The 26,285-nt window shown below is 55.2% G+C and overlaps 1 protein-coding gene across 1 annotated transcript in view; it reads right to left on the bottom strand.

Annotated features, from left to right (window-relative positions):
• Nucleotides 1-26,285, bottom strand: part of AJAP1 (adherens junctions associated protein 1) — a 128,595-nt gene that overhangs the window by 9,732 nt on the left and 92,578 nt on the right. Inside the window, exons 3-4 of the mRNA XM_070604109.1 lie at nt 3,209-3,296; nt 558-800 (exon numbers count right to left, since the gene is read on the bottom strand). Of these exons, the coding sequence (XP_070460210.1) occupies nt 558-800; nt 3,209-3,296 (331 nt within the window). The remainder of the gene's footprint in view (nt 1-557; nt 801-3,208; nt 3,297-26,285) is intronic.

Genomic DNA, 26,285 nt, shown 5'->3' on the forward strand with positions numbered 1-26,285 from the left:
CTTATTGATGTTTTAATCTAATTCCGGATAAACCTTCAGAAGCTGACTCAAGGGTTTCTTCAATATTCCCAGGGATGGTCTTAGGGCCATGGCTTCTCTGAGAGATTACACATGATTAATAAAAAAGAGCATTTAATAACCAGGAGTCTGGTTGGTATTTGATAGTTTTGCTAGATTTGCTGCTGACATTTTATTGATGGGGTTCAGAGATGCTGACCGGGGAGCCATCCATCAGGGTTTGTTGATATTTAGGAGGCCCAGTACAGCAGAGCTGGCTGCACCATGACGCCGGTCTCGCCAGGTGGCACTGAGTGCTGGGGAACGCGTTTGTGTCCACTATCCAAGCGAACGCTGGCTGCCGCAGCCTTCTCTCTCTGGGGGGAGAAACACCTGTGCATGTCTACCCTGCCCCTCTTGTTTCACCAAATTGCCTTCCTGCACTTGCTCAGGCCCTTAAAGAGATGGGAAGGATGCCTCACATGGATCAACAGCCCCCGTGACAATGCGGTGCCACCAGCGGTTTGCAGCGGCCGGGGCTGGCCCAAGCATGAGCTTACCGGTTCCCGTTAAACGTGGATTTGTACTCCCCCGTTGGGTGCAGCGTCTCGTCGGTGTACACAGGCACGGACGCCCGGACACACTCGTGCGAGCACTGCAGGGTCTCGTTATAGGCCGTGAAGATGTCCAGGCTGCTGGGCACCCGGGCGGGGGTGAAGTCCGTCAGGTTCTGGCAGCTTTCCTCCTGCTGGTTGATTTTCCGCTGGTGGCTGTTCCTACGAGTGTTCCCGCTTTGGGCACAGCTGGAAGACACACAAGTCGGGGTGGGGTGGGGGGTGGGGGCGGGCAGATGCTGAAGCCCGCCCGGGAACATGACTCCAGCGCTAAACGGTGGAACCTTCGTCTCCAGGCATTAATTATACATCATTTAATATTAAACGGTAATTCCCAGCCTCTTCAGAAAGATCAACCCCAATCAAGCAATCAGCTCTTTTTTTTAAATAAGATTTAAATTTTAAATGTTGTCATTATTGCAAGGAGGATTATGAAGTGAGCAGTTGAGCTGTGTTACCCCAGAGCTGAGGCCTTGTCTGGCCAAAGAAGGTCAGCTGGACAGTGATGCTGACTCGGTTTCCCCAGGAACACCTTGATGGGATCAACGCTGCTGGTGCTCATGGGGAAGCCCTTGAGTACAAGCTGGGGTGGCCCGACTGTTCATTTTGGAGCAGACTACTTCACTATCTTTGGGGAGAGTTGGGAAGTTGAGAGCCCGTGTGCTCAGCCCCTCCCCTGCCCACAAGTTGGAAACGACGTGGGATTGTCTGTCCTTCCCCTCCAGTCTGGTCTATGGAGAGAACCATCCCAAGTGTCCCATGGACACCTGCTTCCATGTCCCATTCCTCTGGACCACGAAGGCTTCCAGACGTCCCCAAGGACACACATGGGAATCCCACCCTTCTCAGCCAAGGGATTTGATGGAGCAGACAATCAATGAGCCCTCCCCACCCTGGATGTCACTTCTGGCAAGTTCACAGGGACGGGCGGGAGACCCATCCCCACAGAGGGTGACAGCTGGGAGGAAATTTGGGGAGCCCAGGGAACCTTATCAGGGCACTGGGCACCTGGTCCCCTTCTCCTCTCCCCAACTCTGTGCTCAGAGCCGATGCAGAATGAGGGTGCTGCAAGGGGTGGAGGGGCCTGAGCCTGTGTCCCCATAAGTCGTGGACATGCCTCTGCCTTGTCTTCCCAATGAGAGGAATCCCGACTGCTGGTGTGGAAGCCCCACCCCATAAATGAGGGTGAATGAATGAAAAAGTCAGGGGATCCCCAAGGTCATGGAACCCACTCATCCACCCTCTGCACTGTCTCCCTCGAGGGGCTGTAAACCCAAATGTGTGGGAAAACCACGGGGAAGCTGGCCCGCTTTCCATGGTGGGTCACAAAGTCCGCTGTCTCCTTGGGAGAGGGGGCTTTTCCTTCATCAAGATGCTCGACGAGGGGTCAGCCCGGCGGTGTAGTGGTTAGGTCTGTGCTCTGTTTCGGCGGCCTGGGGTTCTCGGGTTTGGATCCCAGGCACAGACCTACACACCACTCATCAAGCCATGCTATACAAAGTAGAGGAAGATTGGCACACATGTTAGCTCAGGGCCAATCTTCCTCACCAAAAGAAGAAGAAGACGAAGAAGAAGATGCTCGATGGGATTGTCCTGCCATGTGTCCACACGGTCCAGAGCTCTGGAGTGCTCCTCCAGCTGGCCAGCTCCTGCCTAAGTGGCCCCCTGTGAACTGAGTCTCGTCCTCGTCATCTGTCGCAGAAAATGCCCTGGGTCTCAGGCTTGCTGGCCATCAGGTGGCAGCTCCAGGCCTTGCCAGTTTGGTGGGAGGTCTCTTTGGGGTTTTGCCACCCCCGACACCCATCGGCCCTGTCTGATTTCTGTCACACCTGCAGGCAGCAGGGCATCCTTTGGGTCTATTGCTCCATGAGGGAGCTCAAGCTCTGATGAAAGGAGCCACGTCTGCTGGAGGAGTGGCTGCCCGCAGACGGGGCCTCTGTGGCGTGTGAGCAACAGGTCACCCCGCAGCTCCCCGAGCTTCCCAGGGGTGAGCAGGTGTGTACACCCAGCAAGCCCAACCTCAAAGTAGGCCAATTTTCAGGAGGAAATAGGCAAAGACAGGCCGCCTGGAGCAAAGCAGTAACCTAGTTCGGCAAACACAGAGCGGCCGCGAGAGGGACGATGGATACAAGGAGGCTGGCCGAGCACCGGCCGCGGGGACAGCCTGGGACAGCAAGGGGCGGGCATGGACCAGTCCAGGCGGCTGGTATGAAACACAGAAAAAGAGTCGTGCACCGGATGGGCGATGCCCAAAGGTCGCGCCTGGATCCAGAGACAGGCTTTGGAGACAGGAACCTGCTGCCTGAGGAAGTGTCAGGAAGCCCGGGCTCGCTCGAGTTCTGCAGGGAAAGCCCCAGTGGGGGCTACACCCCAGGGCAGTTGTCAGGGAGCCTGGCGCCCGTGGTGGCCAAGCTGCCCCAGGGCCTAGGTGGGTGGGCTGTGCCACGGCAGAAGGGGCCGCTGGAGTCCCTGGCCCAAATGGAAAAACCCTTCCCTGGGCTGTGAGCGGCCAGGTTGGGTTTGATCCTTCTGTGCACGCTTCCCCACGGATGCCCACAGCCCCCCATTTCCAGGCCAGAGGAGCCGAGGATCCTTACCAGTTTTTTAAGACAAGAGTTGTAATCAGGGCAGCTATGACCATGATGAGGGAGACGGTGATGGTGATAATCTGATGGACAGCCAAACCTGGGAACAGAGAAAGGGAGAGGGGAGCTGTGAAACCAGGGCCGTGAGATGAAGGAGCCCAGGCACAGGATGGGCAGGCGGGGGCACGGACCACACGGGAAGATGGACCGAGGGGACGAGACACGTGTTCCTGTCAACCTGGACGTGCACGCGCCAGGTCCTGTCACTTGCAGTCTGCAGCCGCCCCGGCAAGGGGCCGTGTGGGGTGGCTGCCTGGGACCAGGACAGGCTCTCGGGTCTCTCCTGCCCCACATCACATCCTGGCAGGGGCTGTGGGCACCGGGGCTGCTCTCACCCGCAGTCTCAGAAGGGAGGCCCCAGCCCAGCCTCTCTCACTCCGCGAGCCATGACCCCGTGGGAGGCTGTGTCCTTTCTGCACGAGCCCCTCACCTGGCACAGGTAAGCTCTGGCTGAGGCGTCCCCAGTGCCGGTCACCCCATCTTTCTCTCCTCGCACCCTGGGTAAGCCTGCTCCTCCATTCTAAGCACCAGCGCAGCTGGTTTGCGAGTGGGAGCCGGGTTTGGCTGGACCCAGGAGGAGCCAGGATGGCCCCGGACTTCTTGGAAAGATGAGGGAGCGGGACACATGTGCTGACAGCCTTGCAGACGCAGGCACTTGGATCACTGGGAAACAGCCTCTCTTTCCAGAGTTTTCTGTAAGAAGTTCACTGCCTGATGAGGTTCCAGGGAATAAAAGTTCCAGGTCCAGTGGCTGATGCTTCCTGAAGGCTCAGAGGAGCATCGGCGGTCTGGCCTCGCCGCCCTGTCCTTGCTCTGTGTGCGTGCGCGTGGTGGTGGTACAGAGGCAGCAGAAACAATAGGACAGGGACAGAAGGACCAGCCACTCCAGAAACAGGGCAGCCAGAGCCCCAGCTGAGCTGTCTGTGAACCCCACACATGGGCAGCCGGGGACAGGAACTCTCTCCCGTACTCTCCCTCTGCCCCCCGCCCCCTGAACCACCTCCCAGCAGCCACAGACACAGGGTGGGGAGGAAAGGCAGGCTGGCAGCAGCTCCCACCTCCAGCCCCCCATGTTCCTCCTGACGAGACATCTGCCACATCTTTCCCGGGACACGGACTCTAAGGGCCCCTGCCGGCGGACTCCACTGGTCAGTTAGGACCATTGGGAAGGTCCAGAGATCTGGCCCAGCCTTCCTGCTGTCAGCGAGAGCCACACCCAAAGGGCCGGGCAATGGAGGCTGTGAGGGGCTGCGCCTCACCCCACAGAAGTGCCGATCCCCGCTGGAGCACCGGTCCCCCTCCACGCCTGGCTCCCCATCCTGATGCCCATTTGCAGAGACCCACCCATCACACCTGAGGGGTCCTGGGGCGAGAGCACGCCGCACGTGTTCCCCTGTGGAGGGCTTCAGACGGGAAGCGTTTTCTGGCGGCCTCCCAAGGACACAGTCTCGCAAACAGATGTTACCTCTCTACTGACGAGGAGCCTCGTGGGGGGAATTCTAACAAACGATGCAAAGTTGGTGAGGCCAGAAAGCAAGCTTTCCCTTCCTGTTCACCTCTCTTCCGAGCTGTTTCTCGTTCTCACGAGGGAATCTCATCCTGAGCCCACAGGATGAGCACCACCAGGAGAACTGGGGCGCGTACACGGACGTCGTGGGCCTCCCTTCATTCACTCTTCCATCCTTTGATTCCAGAACCATTTATTGAGCACCTGCTGAGTGCCAGGTAGTGACAGTTTTGACCAATTCAGCTGTGGTGCCACCCTCAGCAAACAGCTGCTCTGGTGCCATGTTTTAAAGGGGCAGCACTCACTGCTGGTTCTGGCCAATGGTTTGCTATTCAGTTGTGCCCAATTGGCGGCATCTGCTAGAAACTTCTAGGCCAGCTTTCCTTCTCCTCTAGGACTGCCAAATCAGCTTGCCAATGGCGCTGAAAGCTAGCTATGCCACAGGGGCCACCCTCAATCTCACCAACAATGGAGGGCCCACCAGCCTCAGTAATCCCTGTTTATTCACCAGCTTCCCAGAGACCCAACTCAGACTTTGTTGGCAGAGGGAGGCTGAAAAGGATGTCTAGTTTAATGAACAACCAGGGAGGATGGCTGCTCAGTCTCCCCTCACTCTCCATCCTGTGTCTGTGCTTCCTTTGATGAGAAGGATGCTGGTGACGATGGTGATGGTGATGGTGGTGATGACGATGATGATGATGATGGTGATGCTGATGATGGTGATGATGGTGACGATGATGCTGATGGTGATGAGGATGGTGATGACGATGATAGTGATGAAGATAATCATAGCATGCTCAACAAGTGGTAGCAATCGTCAGGTGTGTATTATCCCATTTACTCCTGCCCACAACTCTCAAAGGCAGATACTGCCTTTTGTCATCATTAACGGAAGTGAGAACTCTGGGCAGGTTTATGTAAACTCCTTGGGTCAGCAAGACCTGTGGGCTCCAAGGCCATCCTAAGAGCAGTAGTGTTGTACGATTCCAAGCTCGGACTTTATTCGTCTAAGTTTTGGCTTTGACCTGCCAGCCTCACTACTTCTGAGGCAGAGGCTGGCCCCTCTCCCCTCTATGTTCCTGGGGGAGAACAAGCTTCTAAATCATGGAGGCGGGTGCCTGAGCCCCACCACCTCCTCAGGGACAGAGCCCTCGGGGAGCGCCGCGGGCCCATGCCCAAAGCCCCTCAGCCCTCTCTAGGCAGGTCACACCCCAATCTCCACGGCAAGAAATAAACCTTGGTTTCTTGTGCTAAATCTGCCGTCTTCTGGGTCAGGAGAATTCAACAGCTGAGGGGTGGGTAATGTCAAAGAGCACAGTGAGTGGGAGTGAGCCAACAGGAGTGTGGGGACCTGTTCACCTACGGGGCCATGCCCAGCTAGAGGCACTGAGCGACCCCCTGCAACAGCAGAGCACTCTCGTCCATTCCCCGGCCTCGGCAGGGCCAGAGGAGGTCCAAGCTTTGACCTTTCCTCTTCTTACTAAGGGGATTCTTCTGTGGGGTGAACATGTGCGGCGGCCAAACCCCTTGGGAGGGAAGAGTCCGTGACCAGCTGTGGCTCAGATGGCTCATTCCCTCCCATTCCCCCTGCGGGTGAGAACAGGAAAGCACTGACTCTCTTCTTCTGATGGATCAAAGAAACTGAGGCCCTGAGGGGAAAACAGCAGCTCCAGGGAGCCCTCACCTACGACTGGAAGAATAGAAGCCCACACCTTTGCCTGAGGTCCTCAGGAGTCTCTGAGCCCCTTAAGAAAAGGCAAACCTCCATCATCCTTATAGCCACCCCTCCCTGCCATGCACGGCCTGACACAGCGCCTTACAACAGCAGCTGTGGGACTCACTGAGTCTACATCTGAAAAGCAGAGAATAAAAACCAGGGAAGAGGCAGAAAGGGAACAACATAACCCCAATGTTTGCCCTGTGTTGGAGGCCCTTCTCCTGCCTTCTGCGTGAGTTTCTCTGTAGGACTTGCCAAATCAACAATTGGAGGAAACGGTATGTGGGTTCATAACCAACTAAGATCATCTGGGCAGAAATACAATAGTATAACGACTACGCTTTCTGGAAAGACTTCTCTACCCCAGGCACCTTGCTAAGTCTTCACACACGTGATCAATTTAACACATCGCCCATCTGCAGTTTCGCACCTGCCTGATACTCAAAGGAGTAAAATGACTTTCCCATAGTCATTCGGCAGAGCCAGGGTCAAGGGCAATTCTCTGCTCTGGGGTCCTGGTGAAAACCAAATATCTAAGTCCAAATCGAACACATCTGTGGCCACTTCCTGGCAATAAAATTGGTTAGAGGTAACAGCTCACTACTCCTCACATACTTGGCTTGCAAAGCAACTGGCCTTGTGCTTCGCCGCCTGGCCTGTGGCTCTTGATGGGCCGCTGGGCTCCAGTGTAAGGAATCAATGGCTACCAGTGGACCCCACAGGCCCCACGCTTCTGACAGGTGGTAAGAACGATGTTTGTAGGAAGCAGGTTGGAAGATGGAAAATCCATAAGGATGCTTCACCATTTCCTGTCCTCAAGGGGTCAGCTACTAAGAAGAGAGCAGAACAAGACGCAAGAAGTTGCGCAGCATTTCTGTCCTGGCATCTAGTCCTCCCCAAATGCCAGGAGTCATTTCCCCACCTGTGTAAGACCCTTAAGTCTTCGCATGGATCCTGGGCAGGCAAAGCTTGCCCTAAAGGTCCATATAGTAAATATTTTAGGTTTTGAGGGGAGCACGGTCTCTGTCACCGTTTCTCAACGCTGCCGTGATAGCGCAAGAGCAGCCACGGACAGTAGGCAAACAAATGGCTGTGTTCTAATAAATCTTTATTTATATAAACAGACAGAGGTCAGATTTGGCTCATGGGCTACAGTTTGAGGACACCTGATTTGGGTGAATAATTGAAGGTGGCTGGGCTTACAAATTAAATAAAAGAATGCATCATTTCGAATGGCTAGTTAAAGCTGGGACTCAGACCACAATCCTTTGGTTCTGAACGCTAGAACCTTCACACTCCATCTTCAAAGGTTTACCGTCTTTCGAGATTTTCACTGGCCGCTGACAAGGTGATTTCAAAGACAGACACAGCTACTATCTTATCAAGTTGGGCCATAAAACCCAGCAGCGGGCAGCTTCGCCCCACTGGGTTTGTTCACGTGAAGTCGACGCGAGGACAGATCACTTCGTGTGACGGTCCCCCTTAAGAGCTCAATCAGAAAGGATTCTTGCTTTTTGGAAACTGAATCTCAGGGAGAATTTTACCCATTTGCTCCTTCCAGTGACGCTCAGAAATCTTTCAGCCATGTATCTCTCAATTTTCTCCATGAAGGTTGACAAGAAACCGCATCTTGCAAAAGACAAGGCCGTGGAGATCCTGCAATCACTGTGGTGACGGTCCATGGACAGCGCTGCCTGCCTCATGCAAAGGGCCCCGTTCTTAGGAGGACATCTCCCCAGCCGCTCTCCATCCTTACTAATTTCTCTCAGCAATCACACCTTAAATCACGTTCCCTCGGGTCAACCTCTGGTGGTCACTAAGTAACGCAGGCAGGACCATCTGTCCCATAAACCCCACTGACCCTGGGCAAGGCCATCCTCCAACAGGGTCTATGCTAGCTGCCAGGTGGGCCGTGATTGGGTTGATCATGATGTCACCTTAAGGGAACATACACTTCATACCCCCAAGAAAGGGGAAAACAACAAACAAAACTTTCTCCCCTCCACTTCCAAGGTCAATATCAAATCCATCTTCAAACTCTTTGCAATTCAGACAAGGCCCCAGAGTGCGGAGCATGCTGTGCGGGGACTCTTGCCTCCCTTTCCTGACAGGTGTTATTGTTCCTGCTAATTTAGGGGTTCTTTCTGCTCCTGGTAATTGCCACTGTATACTAATGCGCTAGGAATCAGCTGCCATCCAGATAATGAAAAATTATACCCGGAATAATGGATGGGGACAGATGGATTACCAAGCTCTGCATCAATCAATAGTGCTTTTATGGTTATATTTGTGGTGGTTTGTAATAAGATCAGGCCCCGAAGATTGATGTGGAAGTTGGTAATCCATCTCTGGGTCTGGACGAATTTCCTATTAAACGAAACATGGGCCGTTGTCCATGACAAAAACAACCCCATTGAGGGCCTTCTTTTCTAGCCCTTGAGAGGGGTGAGTGGCACACCTGGCTGGGACGCTTGGGTGAAGGCAGGAACAACGGCCCTGGAATTCACCGAAGCAAAGGGACGACGTTTTCGTGTTTACAGCCGCTCATCTCACAATGCAGGGATCCCATGTGCCTGCGCTGTCGGAACAAAGACTCAGCGGCCAGTGGATCCAAGGATGTGCGTCTTCAGGGGGTTGACAGGTGAGAGGTGACAATGGGTGTTCAAAGTGGTGACTCTGTTGCAAAGAAACCGTTCCTTTTCCACAAAGGCTGCAGAACGATGACTCCTCAGTTCGCCCTTGACAAACAGCCTCTGGAACGTGGTGACGCTCACACTGTCCCCTGGGACAGGCAAGAGGCCAGTCGACCTTCCTGAGCAGGTTTATGCTGCAGGGTTTACGCCGAGGTTTAGGCTCGTTCTGAGGCAGTAGGCCACCTTGGGGGTGGGGGCAGGATGTTGAGGAAAATTCACCTTCTAAAACTGGGATGTTCACAGACAAATAAGGCCACCAGCTTTGGTGGCAGGGGCACAAAGCCATGCCATTTCCTGAGTGACCCTACAGAGCGTTCCATGGGGTGACTCATGGAGGAGCTCGAGCGAGGCCCATTGAGACAAGCCTCCTCTCACTGGAAATCCCTCCAGCTCAGGGCAGGATCATCCTCAGAGAGCACAGAACACCACCGGGGAAACAGCTGTGCTGATGTCTCACAGGACTCGGCTTTGTCCCCACTACACGGTGAAAGTGAGTCCTCAAGGAATCACCCCAAAAGGACCTCAGAGTCAGGTGGCAGCAGTGGTCCTCACCCTGGACATCCAGCCATGTGTGGAGACATTTCTGACTGTCACACAGAAGGTGGGGTGATTCTATTGGCATCTGAGGGTGGGGGCCAACGATGCTGGCAGGATCCTGCAATGCACAGGATGACCCCATAAGAAAGAATGATCCAGCCCAAAATGTCAGTGGTCCTGAGGTTGTCATGGGAGGCTAATGGGAGAAATGCATGAACGACATCAAGAAATGGGCATCTGAGTCACAAGCCCACATCACACCATCTGAATTGATTCACTGGGACACCATCAGTGTGGAAGCCTGTGGTTAGCGAGTCAGAAATGTCCCTTGATCACACCCCATGTGGCCACACAGTGAGAAATGTGGTCCTTTCCCCCCATGTGCCCTTCTCTCCCTTCAGCCCTTCCTCAGGGATAGCACAGGCGGGCTGGGAGGGGCCTGCAGGCCTGATTCCGGCTGTTGGAGAGTCAGTCCACATCATGAACTGATGCTCATCCTACTGGGAGCGGGCGCCACATGTCCTTCCAAGTGAACTAGTTCACACACAGCTCACCACAACCCCACGACATGGGCACAAAGATGCCCCCATTGCCACAGGGAGGTTAAGGGGGTTTCTCGAGGTTACATGGTGCAAGACCACCCTCAGGTTGAATAATTCCCTGGAAGGACCCACAGAATTGAAGAAAGCTGTTACACTGCAGTCACGGCTTATTACAGGGAAAGGATACAGACTCAAGTCAGCAACGGGAAGAGGCACGTGGGGCAGAGTTCAGGAGAGACCAGGCGCGGGCTTGTAGCCATCCTCTCCCAGGGAGGAATGTCACAGCACCAGCTCCTCCCAGTGATGACAGTGACCACACGCCCAAGTGTCACCAGCCAGGAGCTCCCCTGAGCCTGGGTGTCCAGTCTTTGGTGGGGCTCCATCAGGTGGACATAGTCGACCTCCTGCGTGGCTGGTCTTAGTCTCCTGCCCCTTTAGAGGTAGAGCTGACATCCTATAGTCCAAGGCCCCCAGGTAAACAAAGACATTCTTATCAGGCAGGATCTTTCCAGGGCTTAGAGGTGACCTCCAGGAGCTGAAGTCAAGGACATTTCTTTGAGCAAGGTTGACTATTTACTGCACACACAGCTAAGACCCAGCAAACAGGGGACTCAGATCCAAGAAGCCTTGCTCTGGGGCCCGTGCCTTTAGTGTCTCCCCTGAACAACCTGTTGGAGCACAGTGGCCCCTTCTCCATAGGTGGATGGTCAGTGGCCGTGGCGCCACAGTCCAGGGAGCACCTGGGGATCGTGGTACAAACCCTGCTGGCTGGGCCTTCCAAAGGGACTTGCCCTTGGACTCATATCCCCTGACGTTAGGCTCAGCTAAAGCTGTCCCATCCCTGGGTTGACCACATTGCAGAGCAGATCCCTTGGACAAGGAAACTTTCTTTGCACTTGGAGACTCCTCTGAATTTGAGAGCACGGAGCCACGGGCGGGGAGGCAGAGGGAGCCTAGGGGCTGAAACAGTCACACAGTCACACAGCAGCCAGATCCAGACTCCAACCAAAGCATCCATCTACCTCCACTTCTCAGCATCATCTCTCGACCACAGCTCAGCTTGCTCCGCGGCAAGCACTGCCCTTTCAGACCTGGGTGGGACGTGGTGGGCAGAGAGCTTGGGAAACTCCACGCCCTGGGTCAAATTGTGACCCCCTACAAATTCATGTGTTGAAGTCCTAGCCCCCCAGTACCTCAGAATGTGACTTGATTTGGAAAGAGGGTAGCTGCAGATGTAATGGGTTGAGTTAAGATAAGGTTGTACTGGGAGCAGGGCGGGCCTCAAATCCAAAATGACTGGTGTCCTTCCAAAAAGGAGACATTTGGGGACAGATAGGCACACAGGAGGAAGACTGGTGTGAGGCTGCCACCAGCCAAGGAACCACCAAAAGCCAGCAGAGTGGCCTGGAGCATCCTCTGCAGAGCTTGCAGACACCTCGATCTCCGGCTTCCGGCCTCCAGACTGTGAGCCGGTAAATTGCGCTGTTTACACTGTGGTACGCGGTCATGGCAGCCGTGGAAGCCAACTCTCCCTCGGAGCTGGAATGCCTTCTGAAGGCTCGGGTGCCTGGGGGCATCAGTGAGAGGCAAAGGGGCCCATGCCCTTGCTGTGTATTCACAACATCATGACCCGCTTCACAGCTGACTCCAGAGCCACCATCTTAACTGCACACTCTGTGGGCCCTGCGACAGATGGCACCAGGACCTGGGCGTCCAGCCCCCGGACAAGTGACTTGGTTTCTCTGTAGTGGATTGGCCGGTGCCCCCCACAATTCATGTCCACCTGGAACCTTATTGGCAAATAGAGTCTTCACAAATTTAATCAATTACCTAAGGATCTTGAGATGAAATCATCCTAGATTCAAGGTGCGCCCTCAATCCAAAAGCTGGTGTCCTTGTAAGAGACAGAAGAGGACACAGACACAGGGAAGAAATCCACATGAAGGTGGAGGCACAGATGGAGCCACGCGGCCACAAGCCAAAGATTGCCGGTGGCCCCCAGAAGCCAGGAAAGGCTGGAAGGATCCTCCCCTGGGCCTCTGGAGGGAGGTGGGGCTGCCGACAGCTTGATTTTGGCTTCTGGCCTCCTGAACTGGGAGAGAACACATTTCGGTTGTTTTAAGCCACTTGGTTTGTGGTAATTTGTCACGGCAGCCCCAGGAAATTAATACACCCACTTTGCCTCAGTTTCCTCATTTGCAAAAAGATGGAGGGAGGATTTCTGCAGAGGATGCAGCCGCATCGACGGCCGCACGCCCAGGGCACAGGAAGCCCCCGTGAGTGCAGTTTCTTCTCCTGTGTGGCACTCGGGCTGGGCCTGTGCAGCCCCGCTCCTCTCTGCCCACGCCAGCAAATCCTCCAGAGATGCTGGTAAATGCAGATCCTGAGTCGGCAGCCCTTCCTCCGAGGGGCCGAGATTCTGTGTCTCTCCGCTCTTTGGGTTGAGGTCAGAAACCTAGGGCCCTCGGGCCACATGCAGCCAGATTTTGTAAATAAGTTATTGGCACATGGCCACGTCTATTCACTTACACATCAGCCAAGCCTGCCTTTATTCTACAACCGCAGGGTTGAGACCTGAAAGCCTAAAATGTTTGCTGTCTGGTCCTTTAAGGAAAAGTTTGGGGTCTTGCCCTAGAGGATGCCCGAGCATCCCAGGGTGGGCACTGTTGTGTGTGGCACTGGCTGGGGCACGAGTGGGCAGCTGGGAGGAGCGAGGGCTGACCCTCCATGACCCTGCCCACCCACTCTTCTCATGGACCTCTCCCACCGTGTGGTCATACGGATCCGGAAAGTCAAGCCTGCAAAGTCACCCTTGTGGAAAGCAGCGGAGGCTTTATACGCATTTCTGAACTGCATTTCACGGCTCTGAGAGTGGGTTACACATGGAAGCCAGGACCCATCCATCCATCGGGTCCCTCAGACTCACAGTCGGTGGGTAGCAGAGACGGGGATGCTGAATCAGGTCCCAGGAAATGTGCCTCCGAGCCTTGGACCCGGCCGCCCCAGGCGTGGGGATCAGACCTGCTCATTTACAGGCAGCATCGTTTCCGAACAGGAGGCCAGTCCCGTGGGAAATGCAAAGCCCCCCCCCAGAGACAGGACAGGACTCTACACTTCAGAGCATGAGCATCGGGGCTTCTTAAGCCTGTCCCTGCCTCCTCCTCCCCCTGTTTTCCCCATTTCCTCCCAGGACTCTCGGGCACACACACACACGCATGCACACACGCAGGCATACTGAACTTACTGCTCATCACTGAAGAACAGAAGCAGCTGATATTCAGCTCCGAGCTCAGGAGCCAACATGGAAATGACCCATTTCTTTCTCTTAACTCCCAATAGCATTTGAATATTTCAACAAAGGATGACAGGCTGAGAAGGAATGTGCTGGGGGAAGCCAGCATCGCTCCTTGCTAACAAGAGAGGTCAGGGGGGCTGGGAAGGGACACCCACGTGGCACCTATGAGCAGCGCTTCAGAGGGCAGAGGTTCCTTCTGCTATCAAAGCAGCTCGGTCCACGGAGCTGGGCCTGGCAGCCGGGGCTCTGGGTCCCACGTGTCAGCTGCAGAGCCTGTGACCGGATTACTCACCAGCAGCCCCAGCACCCACCATCGCGACGGAGTCTATATTTAGCCCATCAAATGGTGAATGGATCAAACCTCCAAGCAAGTGGCGAGGCTCTCCCCCACAAAGCCTGGCTGCTCTCCCTCGGAGCCATCCTTGCCACGTGACCTCGACAGTCCTGTTCTGCAGATGATGCTCCTGGCGCTGCCATGGTACTCCAGGTCCAACGCTGGCACACAGTAGGTGTGCGGGGGCTGGAGCCTTTCACCCTGTGTATCATTACAGCCAAGTCTGGGCAGACGCTCAGCCACCTTCCCGGAGCGAGACAGTAAGGGCACGGCCCGCAGCAGACTCTTGGTAAACATGTTCTAAACAGACGGGGGGACCAATGTCTCATCTGTCTCAGAAAGCCCCAGGATGCTCAGAGCACCACGGCCCACTCCCACGCAGTGTCAGTCCCAGGGGTCTTAGTCTCACTAATTTTCATTTGAGGCTCTCTAAAAAGATATTCCCTGTGCCCCATCACCTACCTGAAGTAGACAGACGAGAGACTAAACCACAAGACATTTACCTCCCTGTGGTCTGCGTCCTTGTCACCTACTTATTTTCAGTGATGTTTCAGCGTATTGACCGTGGCCCCAGATGGATACGCCCACCTAGAGGCTCCATCCAAGAGCAGGGCATTTGGGCACGACCTTCACCATCTACAGGCAGAGACCAGGCGAAGGATGGAGCAAGCAGGTCTTGGATGCTGGGCAAGCACGAGAGGGGCACTCAGATCAAGTCGAGCAAGAAGACCCCTTGCTGTCGGTGTGTCACAGACAAAGACAAGATCGTGCGGCAGAAACAAACGTAACAACGGACTCGATCACACTTGAAGCCGGTTCTACTTGCATTCTGACCTCCGCTCTGTAACTTCGAGCTGCCTCCCTTCAGAATCGCTCAGAAGGTCGCAGGCGCAGCACAGGCAGCCTCTAGCCCAGCACAGAGCCGCCCACCATCGCTGCTCCTGTCCTGGGGTCTTGGGTAGAGGAAAGAGCAGTGTCTGGGACTCGGCCCTGAGAACCTGATCTCCGATGGAAGCTGCACCCGGACCCCTGGACCCACAAGGGTCCCTTGCAAGAACGCCTTCTGCGTCAGGCTGCCCGGAAGGAGCTATGCTGCTTGACGACGGTGCCGCACGCCCTTCACCAGAGGGAGATAGGGTAGGGCCATGTCTCTGTGCTGGGCCTGTAGGGCCACAGACGGCCACGCCATCATTTCTCTCGCTCATCCTCGTGCAGGGCCTGACAGACCCCCAAAGAGACATGATTGAAGAGTGAAACATTGTGTCTCCTGAGGGTCCCTCTTAGATAGAAAAGTGCTATGTGTCCATTCAGTAGCTGTCTATTGAGGCCCTACTATGTGCAGGCACCAGGCTGGACACTAAGCTGCAGTTGGGGACAAGAGCAGGCCAGTCCCCAGCCTGAGCATGCGCAGTCAGGAGCTGAAGAGGCAGGCCAAGCAAGCACACTCAGAAATGAAAGTGCGCTGTATCTGCGACAAAGCTTCAATGATAAGAAGTATCAGAACCAATCAGGAAGTTGGAGAGAGGGTCCCCAAGGAGACTAAGACCATCCCCTGGGAGTGATATGTCACCACTGTGGCCCCAAGTTGTCCACCCCCAGACATGCTCTTTGCTGTGTCACTTTGCAGCACTCCCCGTGTCACTTCTGGGCTGCGCCAGCAACGAGAGCAGAGGCTGGACACGGGCACGTGTGTGAGGCTGGCTCTCATGCACTTTGCCATCGCCAGGAGAACATGCCCAGGCCAGCCACTGGCAGATGAGAGACACGTGGAGCAGAGCTGACAGCCTCAGTCACGGGAACTGAAGCCAGCCCAGATCAGCAGACAGACGGCAACCCCCAGGCACGTAAGAGGAGCCGAGACATACACTCTTATGTTGTGTGCCCCGAGATTTGGTGCTGTTTGTTACACGGCATTTCTGGGGCCATAGCTAGCCGACACTCTGGGCAAAGAGGGGAGGGGATGGTCTTTCAGGCAAGGAGAAGGAACCGCATGCAGGAAGGGTGGGCTGGGCTGGAGGCTCGCGGCGGGAAGCCCTCACTGACAACAATACAGGGGATCACAGCTCCCGAGGGGGCAGGGCAGCTTCCCATCCAGAGAGCTCAGAGCATCATCAGACGTCACCAGGTGCTCCACCTGGTCTTCCCAGCCTCACTCACACTGCTGTCACTTCCCCAAAGAGCTGCTCACACAGGAGCCTCGTCTCAGACTCTCCCTTCAGGAACCCCGGGCTCTGCCACCTGGGACGAAGGGAAGGGATGTGGCACAGATGGGCTTTGCTCTGCAGAGAGAGAGGGATTTAGGGAGGTGGCTGTGGCAGCCCGAAGGCACCCTGTCTGCAGGGACTATGGCGGATGCAGCCCTGCGTTCCCCAAAGACCCCGCTCAGCACTCCAGAAAAGCAAGAGTTCTGTGCTCCGATCAGAACAGGGACCCTGTGCACGAAGCTTAGCTCCCTCCTGGAGACGCATGAGGCGTCTTTGAGAAGCCTCCAGAAACGAAACCTACTTCAGAGAGTTGGTTGAACCCAGCGTTCCCCAGACAACGTGACACCTGCACGCTCCTCCCACAGAACAGCCGCGTCTGAACCCCCGGGCGAAACGAGTCTCCATGGAACTCGGCAGAACGTAGGCTCAGGAGAGGAGCGAGCCCCTGTCTCATGGGCCTGCTCGCTGCGGCTTCTCCAAATCCAGCACCCTATCCTCAGCCCTTGTGAGCATCTATGGGAGGGAAGGAAGAGACTCAGCTTGGGAATCGCCAGTCCAGGGGGACGCTCCCTGGTGCGCAGTCGTGGCTGGGATCAGCTCCTGCTTCAGAAATTAAAAGAAGAGCCAACCAGGATGCATGTCTACTACAAATGTTGCCCAGAACTTTGGAGCACGGGTCCTGGGCTCCGAGCCAGGGTACCCCGCCGTGTGGTGACAGTCATCTCTCAGGCCTCACAGAGCTGCTTCCTGCCGGACCGAGTCTCTCCCCTGGGCTGGCTGCTTCTCACTTGGGGTCCCGTGGTGGCCGCCCCTCCATCTGGTCATTGATACAGCTGCAGAACTCCCTTGGCAGCCACCTCCCAGCGAGCTCTGAGTCAACCCTCAGGGTTCAACAGAGTCTGAGAGGCAGGGGGGAGGTCCGGCCTCATCTCCTCCGAGCACCTGGCCGTCTGGCTGGCTCAGCTCTGCCTTCAAAATCCACTGAGAGTGTGAGTGGAGCCAGCAGGAGGGAGACGGCCACCCCTACATGCCATTAAAACTATGCAGCCACAAAGTTTGGGGAAATTCGATGCAATTTTGATGGGGGAAGGGAAGGTGCGAGAGGAGGCCAATGCAGGAGCTCCCAGGACCAGCTCTACAGGGGCTCTCTGAACACGTGGTAAAGCCTTCGTGGTGGGGAATGTCGCTAAATCCAACAGCAGTCGCTGTCTTTATGCCACTAACTGCCACTTTATTAAAAACAATAAACAGGCAAATAGATGCATTAAAAGGCCCCAATACCCCCTTCCCCCACCCAGCGGCTCTGCTTGGCGGTCTGTTGCCCTCAGGCAGTGGTCTGCACCCCTTTCTCCCACTAGGATGGGGCGCTTGATGAGAATCACGGCTGTCCACCCCCAGCTCCATGGCAGAGCCACCTGTCGGGCCAGGTGGGGCGGGGCCTCTCCCACATCTTGCTCCCAGGGCTGCTGCAGTGCCGGCTTTGGGCTCTTGGCCCCAGGGTGCCAGGAGAGCAGGGAGGAGGGCCTGACAGGGGGCAGGCACAGGGGAGGGGAGCTCCTGGTGGAAGAAGGAAGCGACCGGGACAACAGCTGCCCTTCGCTTTGCTGTGGGATCCTTGTGACATCCTAACCCAAGTGTGCGAGACAGCCTTTCAAAGCACGAGGCTGAGACCCCCGTCACAGAGAACAAGCAGAAACAAACACGCAGAAAAATGTTCAGGTTCAGTCTGGGAAATCAGAAGCCAGGAATTCCCTGTGAGTCTGGAACACAGAAAGGCACTCTTCTCCTACTCCCAAAATGACAGCCATTTGGAGTCAAGGAGGCGTCCACAGGCCGCAGAGATGAAAACAGAGGCTGAAGCCTTCCCAGGAGGATGGGCCCTCCAGAAAGACGGAAACCCAGCTTCCAGGCCACATGATCCAACCACGGGCTGAGAAGCAGCCGCCAGAGCGGCAGTCAGTAGCCGTTACCTGTATAGGGCCAAACAGTTAAAACTTTAGACCTTGTGGCCACTCCAGTCCCTGTTGTGACCACTCGACTCTGCCAGTGTAGCTCAGAAACTGCCACAGACAAACGCAAAGCAACCGGCTTAGCCGTGTTCCGATAAGGTTTTGCTTGTGGATACTGATGTTCAAATCTCAAATAATTTTCACAGGTCATGAAATATTATCCTTTTGATTTTTTTCAACCATTTAAATGTGTAAAAAACCACTCTTAGCTCCCAAAATGCACAAAAACAGGAAACAGGCAGGATTTGGCCCAGGGGCCATGGTTTGCCAGCCTCTCATCTACACCCTCAGGTTCTCTCTCCAGTTTTTTGTACACAGTGTCCGGCACTGAATGCAAGATTACCAGGCACACTAGAGGGCAGACCAAACCTCCGAAAACCAAGAGAGGAGAAAAGTAACAGACAAAAGAAATCATCTTGTAGAATATCTAGGTCCTGGAGTTAGCAGCCACCACATTTAACATATTAGAAAAAATAGATTACAAGATGGAGAATTTCAAGAGAGAACTGGGACTTACATAAATGCTAATATCTTATATGTAAGTAATTCATATGAATAATTTCTATGTTTATATATGAATAATACGTATGACTACTTTTGAAGAAAACAATCTATTCCTGCTAATTCCTGTGTGATCGGCCCTGGGCAAGTCTTGCTTCTTTTCTGGGTCCTGGTTTCCCCATCTGTGTAGTGGGGAACTGCGCCCATCTCAGTGGTCCTCCAACTGTTCCTCAGAGTCTTGACATTGTGTCTTCAAGGAGCTGGAGAAGAATCCAGAAGGAGGCTCTGGGGTCCCCACTCTCTCTCCACACCGTGTGTCCTCCTTCAACCTGTTCTCCATCCTGGGGATGAAACATGTCACTAAAAGAACTCTGAAACTGAAAACCTTTAGGTTGGTTAGTGCACGAGGGCCCTTCTGGCAGCAACGATGTGGATTCTGAAAAGGGAGGAGCTTCCTGACAGGCTCCGGCTAGCATCCTCAGAAGCAGGGATGGGGTAATCAGGAGAGGCCCAGGGAAGGGGCCTGTAGGGGTGGCCAGAACAAAGGCCATGTGGCCAAGGAGCCCCCAGCTCATGGATGGCAGGAGTCTGTGCACAGAGCACAAGGAGGCCGGAGCAGAACGGGGACGCACTCCCCCCTGTGCATCAGGATGCGTCTTTATAGGCTCCACGAGGCCCCTCTCCCTACAGCACCCAGCCTTTGTCTATTGCCTTGAATTCCACCACTTGGATCCCGATTTTGTATGTCTTTTAGGAGCAAACTCTCCATGGCAGAATAAATCATTCAGGTGAGGGTGTAAGTGGGTGGGGGCGTGGGGAGTCAGGATCACTTCTTCGTGGCAAGAGGGATTCAGAGAAGCAAGAAGATCCTGAGTGAGTCCTGGTGCAGAGGAGACGTCGAGAAGCGAGGGAAGGGTGGAGGCCAACCCTGGGTGAGAACCCCGTGCCGGAAACTGCACGAGGCTCCTCCTGCTCATCGAACGCAGGCTCCAACATAACAATCTTACTACGACGTGCCACTGGACTGCTCAGCCTTCCCAGCTCCGCAGGATGATGAATACGGGCTCGCAGAGACTGCACAGGCGCCCTCCCTGGGCAACCAGGTCAGCTCTCAGCACTGTGATTCCCGCCTCCACACTGACCACACCCACAGCATCCTCTCTCCAGGATTCCTCACCCTCTACATTCTTCCATCTGCTGGGTCTCTACCTGGGGTAATTCTGCACCCCGCCAGCCCAAAACAAACCTGTTCCTTCCTTGCCTTTCGATCTCAGTGGATGCCACCAGTGTCTCCCCTCTCCTCTCCCTACTCTCCCTCCCTCGCCTCTCTTTTCTGCCCCTCCTTTCATGACACGCTGTGGCTTTGCCTTCCTCATGTGTCTCATGGAGTTTCTTCCATCCACTGAGCCCTGGACTTTGCATGGTGGCTTTCCTGGCTAACTCACCCCATCCCACTGTGGCCCTGACATCAGCATCTGGTGAGATGGCAGCCTCATGTCGCAGGAGGAGGTCTGGTTGCATTAGGATGCAATGTGGGGGCTGAGTCCAGCAGCCAGGACCCCGCCCAGCCCTCAGCCACTGTATCTGGAGTCACCTGTGTACTCGGCTTCTGCCCAGGCCCGGTTGGCGGGCCTATCACGTCCCAATGACCAGCAAAGTGGAAACACTTCGCAGAGAGCAGGATGTTTCCCCTTGGCTTTTGTTTCAACAGCCCTTCTGTCTTCTTGGACAGAACACCATCATCTGGTCTGCTCACCTCTCTGTTCTTTAGGTGAAATGGCTGATCCCTGGATAAAACCGGGGAACAGACACCCCAGATAGAACATGCACAGCCATGAGGGTGAGCCGTGCGCCGACTGTGGTGCACCTGGCTGCGGGCTGGGCCCCTCTCCTTTATCTCCTGCATCACACTGAGGCAGGGAGCACCACCTCACAGTCTCATCACGTCAGCCACTTTCTGGAACTAACCGGAATCAGATGCTCAGTCACGGTCACCCCGTGTGCCCAACACTGTGTGGGATGAAGATTTCAGAATCCTTCCTAGGCCCAGAACACTGCCATAGCCAGTGACCGTGACAGGGTCTGCAGGTGAGGGTGAGGAAGAAATGATCATGACGGGGGAGACATGGGTAGTCCAGAGGAGCAGGACCTGCCCAGGCAGGTTCTATAGGTGACCACCGGCACGGGAAGCAGTGGAGGGCAATGAGGAGCACTGACCTTGGGGCCACCCAGGCAGGTTCCAGAAGTGGCCTGGTTATGACCAGCTGGGTGACCCTGAGCAAGCAGATCAGCCGACTGCTCGGAGTCTCGATTCTACAATGGGATCAAAAAAGCCGACCACTTCCCCACTGGCTGTCCCAGCCCAGGTCAGGGGGTAGGGCCCTCTCGACCCTGGCTCCCGGCAGGTCCATCCAATACATCGCCCGCTGACCAGGATGACCACATCACTCCTCCCTCCCTCGCGCTCTCTCTCTCATTATCTCTCTCTCTGTCTCTCTCTGGGAAGGTCGGCTCCCATCCTCTCTAGTCCAATCAGACCGAATCTGGACCACATCCACCCGTGGTGACAGCAGGAGGGGTTGGAATGGAGGACACGGTGATGGAGGATGAAGGGGTTTCACAGGAGGTTTTTGAGGTTCATTACGTCTCCCCGCCAGGCTGGGGCTCCACCTCAGCCCCACACCTGGGGAAACCACTCGTCCTGGCCTGGGGCGAGAACGGTTCCGTCAGTGGCTGCCGGGTGCTCCATTCCCTCCAGGCTTCCGTGAAAACTACTTTAAAGAGAGAGTTACCAGGATGATGAGGTCGGCTGTCAGGTCCCATTGGTCACCTCCTGTGTCCCTCGTTAGCACAAAAGTCTGGAGGGCAGTGAGGCACCAGGCGCCTCCCACCTTGACGGTGTGAAGTGTGTCCACTCTTCCATCGTTTGCCTCCGGTGCATGTGTACACACACAGGCACAAGCACACAAACACAACATGGACAAACACACACACACACCCTTCCTGAAACACCCTCTCTGCCTCAGAGTCCCTCACACGTGGGGCCCTGCACTGCCCATTGTCTCTTCCCTCAGTGCATGGGCTCCTGGTGATGAAGCAAATGCACCAAACACTTTGTTTTCCCTGGTCCGCCTCTTATCGGCTCACGGCCCCAACACGGCATGCCTCCCTCCCTCCGGGTCTCAGGAAGGCCCGTCAGCCTGTCCTCCGGGAGCTTGCGCTTGAGAAGGGCACATGCACCGAAGCACCTGCGGTCCCTGCACAGCCTCACGCATCTGGGATCACAGTGTCTCCTGCCTCCGCTCTCTGCAGAGACCCACTGGTGGTGCTGCTCTCAATTTTGCAGAGAAGACCGAGGATCCGGGGACAAGGTGACTTCTCCAAGGAGACTTGGCAGGACAAAGCAGAGTACCACTTAGTGGGGGCCCACTCCAGGCAAGAGGCCCTGCAGGGGTATGTCCTGAGAGCTGCTCCAGGGCCCCCTGGGACCTCAGGGGGGGTCCCATCAGCTGTTTAAACTCCCGAGGGTACTTGCCGCTCAAGCAGGGAATACAAACTTAATGGGATTGAAACAATGCAAGCCCTTAAGGCTGAACCGCCGGCTAGGGGGACACCTGGAATGCGATGGCAGCACAGAAATGGTGTTGTTGGTTGACTTGTGTGCCCCCTAAAAGACAGGGTGAAGCCCTAACCCCAGTACTTAGAATGTGCCCTTATTTGGAAATAGGGTCATGGAAAATGTAATTAGGTATGAGAACATCCTGGAGCAGGGTGGCCTCTAATCTGCTGTGGCTGGTGTCCTTATCAGAAGAGAACACAGAGATGCACATGGAGGGAAGAAGGCCACATGACCACAGAGGCAGAGATCAGAGATCCGGCCTCCAGCCAATGACACAGGAAGTGGAAGAGGGAGGACCCTCCCCTGGAATGTGTGTAGGAGGCGCAGCCCTGTCCACACCTTGATTTCAGACTTCTGACCTCCAGACTGTGAGAGAGTAAATTTCTGGTGTTTTAAGCCCGCCGGTTTTTGGTGCTTTGTCACAGCAGCCACAAGAAACTAACATAAACGGTAAAGACTGAATTCTTCGGGGTCGGGCAGCCAAGCCTCCACGGAAGGTCTTCTGTTGGAGAGGGTGGGGTGGACCCCAGAGAACGCACCTCGTCCCGCCCACACTGCAGGGCCAGCCTCTTCATTGCAGCCTAACCCGGGGATCCCACCCATGGCTCCACACCCAGACCCTCCATCCCGGCAGCGCAGGGACCACAGGGCACAGCACCTTCCCAAGACGGCGTGCGGTGACCAGTGGGGCACCATTGTCTCATCCGGGACACCAAAGGTCACCAGCTGACTTATCAGCTAAACTCCTGATTTGAGGGGGCAATTCCACAGGCTGGGGAGCATTTCCAGAGGCCAAGCCGTGAGCAAGCAAGCGAGCAGGCCAAATAGGAAGCCTGCTGTTCGTTCCGTGTGACAACACCACCCAAGCGGGCGCCCGCTGAGCTGCAGAAGGATGGAATTCAACGGAAATAGTTTCTACTAAATATGACTACTTTCACCCTAAGTCATGAAGCATATTTTCTGTCATGGTGTGAAACTAGCTTCAGAGAGGACCTGGAGTGGTCAGTGTGGGAGAGTCTGGGTCTTTTCATGGAGGACGACAATGAGCTACCGTTGGCTGGGTCCTTGCTACAGGCCAGGCACTGTGCCAGGCCCGATGCATACAGCAATCTCACAGAGCGGGTGTAGGGGGTCTAATGCTGGCCCCCCAAAGATATACCCAATTCCTAACTCCCTCCCCTCTGAGTGTGACCTCATTTGGAAACAGAGTCTTGGCAGATGTAATTAGTTAAGGATCTCAATTATCCTGGACTTAGGGTGGGCCCTAAATCCAAAGATAGGTATCCTTATAAGAGAAAAGAGAGGGAGATTCGGGACACACAGAGAGAGACACAGGGGAAAGGGCCATGTGAGGAGGAGGCAGCGATGGAGGGATGCAGCCACAAGCCAAGAACACCTGGAGCCCCCAGAAGCTGGAAGAGACAGGAAGGACGCCCCTCAAGCTTTTGGAGGCAGCAGGGCCCTGCCCACACCTGGATTTGGGACTTGTGGCCTCAAGATCTGTGAGATGATCAATTTCTCTTGTTGCAAGCCCCCAAGTTTGTGGTGACTTATTCTGGAAACTCATGCAGTAGACTTTGCTGTCTTCACTCTACAAGGAGTAAGGCGAGGCTTGTTCAGGTTACTTGCAGTCTGACGAGTGGCAGAGCCCATGTGCGGACTCAGCTCAGCCTGATTCCAAAACCCGCACTCTTTCCATGTGTCCTCAGGTCCCAGCCAAACACCCAAGCAGGCCACTCGCCCCAGCAATGGAGGGGCATGGGACAAGGACATTCTCCAAGAGAATGTGTTTCTCAGGACCCCGCAGCTTCTGCTGGCCAGACTCCACCTGAGACCCCCAAATGATCCTGCTACTCTGGACTCAAAGCCAAACGCAAAGGGAGGCTTCCCCCCTTTCGGAGGCGGCCTGCCATCTCCACGGGCCGCGCTCCAGCCAGGGCGCTCGGGGAACTGCGAGACATACATAATTCACCCCTGAGCAGAAATCAGTCTGAGAAGCACACTGCTGCCTGGCAGCAGGAGGGAGGTGTGGTCCTGGCAGAAGGAGGAGAAGAACCCCAGAGGAGGGCCCCCTCGGACCCCGCTCAGTGCTGTACTGAGCTTTATTACTTTCTCATCAAAGCACCCAGATCTGTAGCTGCCGTCAAGGTGGGAGGTGGGGCGGCATTACTCTCAAAGGTGTGGAGAGAAGCCAAAGACTCTTAATGGGGAAAGAAAAGAGAGAAGCCCGAACACCTGTTCCTCCTGGGGAGAAGGGAGCGGAGTCCTAACTGAGCACACTTCAGCACCCGCGACCACGCGTCTCTGCAGAACAATTCATTTAGGAAATTGTCATCCTAGGCTCTCCAACAAGCTCCAGGCCTTCGAGGGAGCCCCTGACAGCCATTTGTTATTGTTACACATTGTTCTCTGGAGTGATTGCATAGCCTTATTTTGATTATTTCAATCCTAGCTGTGGAGGGGAAATGCAGCTGGAAGTGTCGCTGGTGTTGCCTCCTTCCCGCCTTCCAAGGAGACTTGGTCTAAGGGCTCTTTCCTGGGTGCGGTGGCGTCGGCCCAAGACGGGGGAGGTGTGGGTGGGGTCCGGACCCCTACGCCACTTAAGTGCTGCCTAGCCCAGCATTCGGGCCCCACTGAGGTCTGCCTCTCCCCTGAAGCCCCCAGAACCACGTGTTTCTACTTCCTCTGCTTTCCGGTCACCCTTTATGGTGGTGCCACCACCCTGGGGCAAACCATCACGCTTGACCTGAAACTGGAATTTGTCTTTGGGTGTGTATGTGTCTGTGTGCTGCATGTGTGTGTGCCTGTGCATGTGCTGGTGTGCACTGCATGCCTAAGACTGGGCGTGCAGGTGTGTGTGCATGAGAGTGCACATGTGCATGTGTGTGTGCATGCACGTGAGTGTATGTGCATGTGTGTTTGCATGCACGTGAGTGTATGTGCCTGTGTGTGCTGTGTGCAGAAGGCTGAGCATGCTGGTGTGCACGTACTTGTGTGCACACACGTGCCTGCATCTGCATTCAGCTCCACCCTCTCTCCGGCCCGGCTCAGCCAGGCCTGTGTCATTCTCCCCGGGGCCTCTCCTGGGCACTCAGCACCTGGCTCTCTGATAGAGTTCAATCATTGCTCTGTTGATTGATTCATTGACCTTGGACAAATCACTTAAATTCTCAGCCTACTCATCTGCCAGAGGAAAAAATACATGAGAGTCCTTTAAAAATCATGAAGCATTGTGCAAATGTGAGGATTATGTTTAAGGCTGGGAAGAGGAGGCATGGCCACATCCAGCTTGTGAGCCAGGGCTCCTTCTGGGTCTAAACCTATATGCAAGAGGCTGCACCGTGTGCTGCAGAGCTCTGGCCTGGCTTCTCTGGCCTCGACAAACGATTCAGGCCCTCAAAGGGCCAATCTGGTCTACATGTTCAGATGTCCCTTGAGGTCACGGTGTCATTGACTGGAAGCCCATGTGTCTCTGTGCACCTCTCTCCCACTCCCCTCTTATAACCCCTTTTAACAGCCCCCCAGCCTGCCCATACAGATCCCATCTTCTCCCAAGTAGAAGACCTAATCGCTTCATCTCCCATCCCGAACGGCAGACCCAGCCTCGAGAGCTCTCACTGTGATAGTCCGGGGCCTACCGAGGCCCCGCCTTCTCCCGTCATTATATCATCAAGACAGAAGCAGCCCAGGAGCCTCCTGAAGTCAGGAGGCTGATTATTCCCCAATCAATTCTGAGTAGGTAAGTCAGGAATTGTTCCTGGTGAGACCTCCGACAGCTGGCGTTGAGCCAACCTGACCTTCACCTTGCAAATCTGCCCGGGTGCGCAGAGCACTTAAGGGGTCAGGTCAAAACGTGAAAGATGGACTTGCAGGGGTTGGGGAGGGGGAGAAACTGGACAACCACTCAGGCCCATCTAACTGCAAGCTCCTGTAGAGTCTCAGCACTTATCTGATGGCCTACTGTGGAATGAGTGAATGAGTGAATGAGTGAATGCACGGGCGTGCGGGGAGAGCGGGTAGGGATGGTACCTGGTTTCCGCGAAGTTTGTTTTTGGTGTTTCTCCGCCCAAG

The sequence above is a fragment of the Equus przewalskii genome, chromosome 2, assembly GCF_037783145.1.
Source record: "Equus przewalskii isolate Varuska chromosome 2, EquPr2, whole genome shotgun sequence".
Taxonomy (NCBI): domain Eukaryota; kingdom Metazoa; phylum Chordata; class Mammalia; order Perissodactyla; family Equidae; genus Equus; species Equus przewalskii.